Below are 8,024 nucleotides of genomic sequence, written 5' to 3'. Positions count from 1 at the left end.
TCTCCTCTCTGTGCATTTGTCTGTCTGTTATTTGGCTTTTTAAACTACAAGCGCCTCACTGTGAAGTGGGACTGTGACCTCACTGGTGTGTGCACACATGCAGAAATGTTTCCAGTGCTCATGCAATGAGCTGGGTTTCACGGGTTGGGATTTTCAGTGATTTGTGTGCACAGTTGCACAAGGGGAGCATCATGGCTGCTTTGCTGCCTGCAGCCCATGGCAGCCCACCTTGGCTCACACCCTTGGCCCCAGCTCTGCCTGCTGTGCCTGGGCTCCAGCAGGACAGGCCAGGTGTGGGTACCAGGCTGAGTGCTGGTGGGAGGTATGGCTCACTTGCTGGGGTGATGGTTTGTTTTGCTGTAGATCATCTATTCCTGGTATGTATGTCTCAATGTAACAATCTGAAATATTGCTGTGGTTGCAGGCACTGCTGTCCTTAAAAGTAGGAAAAGAAACCTCACTGTCATGTTCTGTATGAGAATTTCAACATGTTTCTTTGACTTCTCAGGGAATGGCACGAATGAATTCCATTCCTGCAAATGACTTTTAGGGTGTGCTATGACATGACAAGGGGCAGTGGGTGCAAACTGGACCATAGGAGGGTCCACGTAAATGTGAGAAAAAACTTCTTCACAGTGAGAATAACACAACACTGGATTGGGCTGCCCACAAAGCTTGGGGGGGCATTCAAAACCTGCCTGGGTGCATTCGTGTGTGACCTGATCTAGCTGGTCCTGCTCTCCCAGAGGGCTGGGACTGGGTGATTGTTTCAGGACCCTTCTATTCTTTGACAGTCTGTGATTCTGTGTGATTTTGTTCAGTAATTTACATTTTGCAGAGTTCTCATTTGTATTGGTAAATGATCACTGCTCTACAACATGCTTTCCTCTGAAACCTGGTGCATTGTTCAGAGAGACCAATTAACAAAAACCGCTTTCTTCAAGGAGCCAGCTATTTTAATTACCAGTAAAGATGTTTACAAGCACTTGGCCAGGTAAAGACTTTTCTGCCCATAAAAGCTTTTCCTGTTATTTTCAAGTGTCTGCTGTTGATGTATTACCAGGAGATGGTACAAAGCAGCCATAAGTGGGTGCATGTTGGTATGGATGTAAGTACAGTCCGCTTCCCTGCTCTGTATTCTGTTTCTTAACCTGGCTTCATTGCAGGTTTTCCTTCTGGTTGAAGGTTTGTTTTGGAGTGCCTGTTTTAGTCTTTTTGTTACTGAAAGACTGAAGCATGTGATTTTAGTAAAAGCTTTGTTAAAATCAGATACACACCACCGAAAGAAGCTGCCTCTTCCATGTCAGCAGCAGCAGGTGATGGCACAAAGCTCATCAGGGGGATGCTCACCACCAGCAGATGAAGTGGTTCGGTTCTGGGCTGCCCAGTCTGACTCCTGCTGCTCAGGTCCTGGCAGCCCTCTGCAGGAAGTCACTGTGCTGTCAGCTGCTCTCCTCGAAGCTGCTGCTGCAGGAGTGAAACCTCATGGTGCTCATGGGGTCCGACACATAACCTGCAAGGTGCAGAGCAAAGCTCAGTGCATCCTCACATGGGGGAGAAGTGCTACTTCTGCCTTCCTCTGCAGTGACAGTGACAACAAAATGATGTGCATGCTCTTTTGGGATGTGGGCACAGGCCTTCTAGCTGTCTGCAAGTCTCCAACCTCATCTACACAGGAAAAATCTAAATGGGAAGTAGGCAGACTGATCAGTCAGGGGAAGAGATCGTGATAGGCACAAAGAAGCTTTGGTGAGTGGCACAAAACCATGAATCTCATTGTTTTAATAGCACAGGGGAATCTGACATTGAAAATACCTCATTTTTTCCCTTTCAATTAGGGTTTCAGAGAGCTCAGAACCTGCATTCTGGCGGCAACATGAACAGCAGCTGCTCTTAAGAGAGCTGTATTTCCAATGTGCTTTTCCACCTAACATGCCATGGAGAAATTGTCAGCCAGAGAGAACCTTGATTTATCTTCTAATCAGGGCATGCTGTACTTTGAGGGCTGGGCGATGAAGCATTGCTTAAAGGAGATTTCACTCACATCCTCAATATTCCTCACAGGTCTGTGCTGTCCTTCACTGTCCAGCTCTGCTCTTCAGCACTGATGTTGCTGCCGTACTCCACCATCAGCTCATGACTCCTACCATTTTTGTTTGTCTCCTTTGCCCACTACAGAGATGGCTGACACAGGCAGTGCTGAAGCCTCAGTCTTTAACTGATCTGTGGCTCTTTGGTAAGAGTATATTGGAGTTTTGCCTCACATCAAGTGAGGCTGTGCATACTGGCACCACTGCCAACCATGAGCAATCATGTCAGAAAATACCTTCCTGCTATGCTAAGCAGGGTTTCCTGGCATGTCATGCCTGGCTGGGGGGCTGGGAAGAGCAAGACTGTCTGGGAAGTTCTGGGCAAACACAAGAAGCACCATCTGTGGTGCTGTCATGAGGTGAAGGTAACTGCACCGTGCTGTGCTCAGCTCTGCTCACTGAATGTTGCGTTCACAGGGGATGAGCTCTGGCTGTGTCATCACATAAACAGGGAAGTGACATCCTGTCAACGTGTCCCTGAAGCATCTTAGGATGTTCAGGCAAACAGAGCAGCTCATGCTGGTGGAATGAGCAGCATTGTGAGATGGCAGCTGGAGCATTTCCAAAATCATGTTCTCAATAGATATGCCCACTTCTACAGTGCTGGACAGGAAGTTACTGAACAGGGATTTACTGTTGCTTCACAGCTAAGCACAAACCCTGCACTGCCTGACAGCTTGCACGCAGCCAAAGCTGCTTTTAACCACAGGAGTCATTTCTTGGATGCTCAGCTGAGCCTCAGGTGCATGAAAATCTCATGAAGGTGAAATTAACATTCAACTTCTAGATTCTACACCAAGAAACAAAGATTTAGGTAAGGTCTGCATCCCTTCTACCATCTGCATGTTCATATGCCCTTTAAAGGTTGTTACACATTCTAACTGCAAAGAAGCAGCTGCTCACTTCACAAGCCATTCAGAAATGGGGAATGGAGGAGCAAGAAGCAGACTTCCAAATTGCTGCTTGCAAACTGAGACCTGAACAACGGCTATCTAGCAAGAGTTTTACAGGGACTAGGATGCACCAGAAAGCTGCATTGATGGTGCATAAAAATATGCTCAAGTGTGATGGGATGGAAAGCCAAGATGACAAAAGGAAGGAGCTGCCAGAACTTCTGCTCTGGTGGGAGCAGAACGATGGGATTTTTTCTGAGAGGAGTGAGAATGTTGAGAAGGAAAGGTTGTGCAGCTTCCTGCTGCTGTGATACTTCAGAAATAGGATGGTCCAGGTGCTTTGGTTTCTTTTGTTTATGTTTTTTTTTTTTTTTTTTTTTTTTTAGTAGAAGAGCAGCCTTGAGGAGACAATGCCACATTCTTTCCTTATTCACAGATCCACATGCACAAAAGCCTAGGGTGCAGAGGGAAAGGGGGCCAGGAGCCGCAGGAGAATGGGGCGAGACCTCGCTGTAACTAGCAGTGTGCACTGAAGCTCAGCTTTCTTATCAGGCTGCCAGAAAACTGCAGCTCTGCATTGTTTAACCATACTGAGATGCTAGGAGGAATATTCTGCAGTAACTCACCATTTTTGTCTATTGGAGGGTACTGGAAGTTCCTCCTCATGTCATCCAAAGACAGACCCTGAGAAGGGTGCTGCCCAGTGCTGCAAATCAGATAGAAGCTGTCAGTTTACACAAGATTAAACGAGTCACAGAGTTTTTCCTGTAGATGCAGAAGGAATGGGCACCATGTGATATACCCCAGCTACTTAAAAAAGAGACCATTAATCATTGTCAGACACTGTTGTCAGGCTCTGTGGGAATACTGAAGACAGAAAGAAGTGAAACATCAACATTAAGCATCTAATAGTGAGATGAGTTGACATTAAGCTGCCCTGTCAGACAATTAAAACGCATTGCTATTACACCCAACTCATCACGAGGCTGCAGCAGCCCACCTCTCATTATTTTGCACATAGCAACAGTTACCATGCAGGAAGGATTTGTGTTTGCTCAGCACAGCCAAAGTTACAAGGCAGGAAACAAACAAGTTCAGTGTCAGGGCTGTTCCAGCCCATGGTACACAGAGCTTCCAGCAGAAGTGTTTCTGTGGTGAAGTGGAGCTAGGAAAAAACCCCAGAACGTGGCCCAATCCTGCTGAAAACAATCATAATTCCAAAACAAGGAAAGGAAGAAGCAGCCCTAAGGAACAAATGCAATCAGAAAGCGAGGTTGTTAATCGATCACATCAGTGTAACACATAATTGAAAAACTGAAGAAACCATTCCTTTTGTGCTGAGTGCTGTGCCCCTGGGTAAGCCTTCCTTCCTGGGTGCTATTTGTTGTTAGTTGGTATGGCAGGACGTGCAACAAAAGCTCCCAACTTTAAGTAACTGCTGGCACCACAGAAAATCTCCTTTTGGTGTGCTGACAAACCTCAGCATGTTATGGAGAGCACTGAGTTACATACAAGGCTCCCTGTTTCCCTCTGATGCAGCTACACTCAAATCTAAATGCATCACTCTCTTATTCTTTCCCTGGACATCCGTGACTCCCAGCAGTGCCATCTGCCCCTTCACAGAAAATAAAAGGCTGCTCACATTTCCTCCATCCTGACTCAGCCCCCACTGCCACGTCCTGACTGTACAGCAAAGCAATTCCAGGGACCTCTTATGTCACCAGATGAACTTTTTGTGTGTCATTTGTTTTTCTAAGTGGAAGATCTCAGTGACTGCCTGCACGTGTTTGCCTTCTGCCTCTCCATCTGAGCCCCCAAACTGCAAAAGCCCGATCCGCCCTGCTCCTCCAACGCAGCTCCTCATTTCAGCTGCCCGTATTTCTCATTTCCCATGTTAACTGCAATGAGGGCTCTGCTATTACAATTTGTGACTGCTAAGTGGTGCTAAAGGGTAAAGTTTAAACTAAGAGCACAGCTCTTCTGACAGAGATTGAGAGCACAGTTCCATTTTCACATTACTCTCAGTCTGCATGGGACAGAGAAAGCAGATTGCTACATTTGCCCTCAGAACCAGGCAGTGGGGTACTTGCCTCAGACCTCAACTTCAGTGTTACAGTAACACACAGAACCCACATGTTGCTTTGCCATGAAAATATTGAGAGCTGTCACCATTTGATGATGGCTTTTCATCAGTATATATCATAACATCATGTACTGTGCTGGCAATTAAAGAGTTAATGCTGCAGTCCCGTGGATTGCTGATAGTTCTGGCATCTTAGGTTCAGGAAGGAAGAATGAACTACAGCTCCCAAAAGACTTCATTTCTCTGCTTCTGATTTTCATTTGGAGGGAAAGAAAGCAGAGCTGGGGTCTCCAGGCTGCCTCTGTGCCCTCAGTGCTCCCTGACTGCTTCACCTACAGCATTACAGTAAGCGAGTTTCTGAACCCCAACTCCTCTCATTTTATTTATTGGCTTCGTTTCCAATCATATTGTATTATGTTGTGGTATCTCACATTCCGCTATCATATTTAGTAAAAAGGTTTTTCTTTGATTCTCCTTAGCTCATTGCTGCCATTATCCTTCATCCAGCCCATCTCCCCTCCTTTCCCCCACTGTCCCAGGGCAGAGGTCCATGGACCCCTTCGCCTCCTTGTCACAAAACCTAGCCTGAACTCTTATCCTCCTGTGGGCATATATTGACCAAAATGTAACTTTTAGGATGCATCCCAGGATCCCAGGGAACATCAGCAGCAATGCTTGGTGAGGCTGAGTTCCCTTTGCTCCCCTAAAGGAGAAGAAACTTTGCATTTGTGTTTACTGCCCTGTGTGGGACAGCCCAGCTGCTGTCTGTCTTCTCCTCAGTCTGGACACTTTCACCTACAGCCCAGACTGTGGCCTTTTCCAACCTTAATCATGCAATCAGAGAACCACAGAGGTTAGAATAGAATTTCAAGCTCATCAGTCCAACCTACCCACCATCACTATTTTCCACTAACACACATCCCTCAGTACAACACCTAAATGGTTCATCAACACCTCCCTGGGCAGCCCCTTCCAGCACCTGGCCCCCCTTCCAGGAAACAAAATTTTCCCAACATCTGACCTGAATTTCCACTTGCACAACTTGAAGCCATTCCTTCTCACCCTTGATTTTCTACTAATTTCGTGTGAAAAATGCAAACGCTTAGATGTTGTTTTGACAGCAGGACAGCTTCCTCAGCATTCAGATAACCCAGAGCACAGTGCTATAGCAGCTACAGGAGAAGACAGAACTGCAAAAACACTCTTCCAGTCAGACCTGGAAGGGGATCTGCTGTGTGATGCATAACCCAGGGTATTTCTGCTTCTTGCACGGCCTTACCTGGCAGTGAGGGGCAATCCCTGCTATAGGGAACTCCCATTTAAGGCAGGCGAGCCACGCAGCCCTGGGAAGAGCTATGGCTGTTTAGGAGCAAGAGCCCTCTTTCCCTGCAATGGCAGGTATGTACCTCTGTGACCAGACAGTGTAAGCTCTTGCATTCAAAGCGTATTCCAACTCAAAGCGACTGCGCAGTGCTGCGACGTGACTGCGGCCAGGTCCTCCACGTGCAACGAGACAGTCTGAGGATGAGGAGGGAGACAGAGAGCCACTGCTGTTGCTGGAAGCTGGAGAGATCAACTGCATTTGAACAAAAACATAACAGGCACTGTTAATGCACACAGCATATTATTTTTTTCCTCCGCTCCTGCAAGTTGAGCGTCCCATTTTGCCTTTATATTTCGGCTGAAAAGAACAGTGCCTCTTGACTTTCAGCAGCTGAGGACATTGGATGCTGTCTGCCAAACCAAGCGGTTGGTTCATTACCACCTGGGGTTTTCAAGCTGGGGTTGTAGGATTTCAGGAAGACCCACTTTAGCCCAGCCGTGAGTGATGTGGCTCGTGAGTATTCCCTATGCAGCCAGGGGGCATTGCAGCATCCCCTATGGAGCCACTGCCTGGGACTCCGCCTTCTGTGCTGAATGGCTGCAGAGCTGCGTGGTGGGAGGACTCCGAGTGCCTGGGGGTCAGTAAAAGAGGGAGCTAGCATGCGAACATAAGGGTATTACGTATAAATGCACACAGCAGCACGGACGCAGCCTCATTGGAGCAAGATGACCTCACCACACCTGGATTCAGAGAGATTTAAAAGAGCAGAAGTGATTTGCTGAGCAAGGAGAAGAAAAAGAAGAGGAATTAGAAGGCAAGTTCTCATCCTTCATTGGCTGCAGCATTTAACTTACTATAGATATTGTTCCTTAGACCTCCCCTCAGAAAAGGCTTTACCCTGGACACAACAGAGCTGAAATCTCACTCTCCAGCTTAAAAACAAACAAACAAAAAGCTTCCCCCCCCTTCTTTTTCTGCCTAAGTTCTTGGCCCCAGATTTCTTCCCGCATACACTGCTGCCTATGTATCACAGAAGCCAGCTGCCCCATGAGATGGAACACTTCCTCATGATTCAGTGCTTATGTGTTTTTTTTCGACACATAAAAGCTTCCACCTTCACATCGAGCAAACACCTTCCAGCTGCAGCCAGAGCATGGAGGAATGCAATGGTGTACAAATGCCTTTTCTAACTGTTAAAATCAAGACTAGTGACATGTTTCAGGAGGAATGAATTTTTTTTCCTCATCTAACTCTTTTAGATGTATACAAGCACACAGAAAATATGTTTTCAGAAACAGCAGCCCTGAATCAAGTTTGGTTTCTGCTTGGTCACTTCTGTTTCACAAAGCTGAATGCTGACACATCTGCCTGTGCCACAGCTGCTGCGCAGAACAGGAATTTGCCTTTGTGCTCATCCTTATTATGTTTTCTCTTTCTACTTTTCTCCCAGAGGTCTCAGCCAGTTTTTCTTTTCTACTTTTTTAAACGAAGCAGACCTGGGTTTGCTGGATGTGGAGCACAAGCCTGCTGAGGCCTGCAGTGCAGTGCCCTGCTGCTCGTGTGTTCTTCAGCATTCCTCCCTCTGAGCAGCTGCTGACACAGCAATACGTGGTTCCCACAGCCTCCCTCTGGCA

General features: G+C 46.9%; 1 protein-coding gene across 1 annotated transcript in view; it reads right to left on the bottom strand.

The window, feature by feature from the left end:
• Nucleotides 1-1,053: 1,053 nt before the first annotated feature.
• LOC122160993 (serine/threonine-protein kinase TNNI3K) overlaps nt 1,054-8,024 on the bottom strand; it is a 46,809-nt gene continuing 39,838 nt past the window's right edge. The window contains exons 23-25 of the mRNA XM_042820042.1: nt 6,473-6,642; nt 3,610-3,689; nt 1,054-1,513 (exon numbers count right to left, since the gene is read on the bottom strand). Of these exons, the coding sequence (XP_042675976.1) occupies nt 1,443-1,513; nt 3,610-3,689; nt 6,473-6,642 (321 nt within the window). The 3' untranslated portion in view covers nt 1,054-1,442. The remainder of the gene's footprint in view (nt 1,514-3,609; nt 3,690-6,472; nt 6,643-8,024) is intronic.

Source organism: Centrocercus urophasianus, unplaced genomic scaffold (assembly GCF_019232065.1).
Source record: "Centrocercus urophasianus isolate 14NV4802_14NV808 unplaced genomic scaffold, USGS_Curo_1.0 seq_18, whole genome shotgun sequence".
NCBI classification, from domain to species: domain Eukaryota; kingdom Metazoa; phylum Chordata; class Aves; order Galliformes; family Phasianidae; genus Centrocercus; species Centrocercus urophasianus.
Note: the sequence above shows the minus strand (reverse complement) of the source record. Positions and strands in the feature narration are given on the sequence as shown.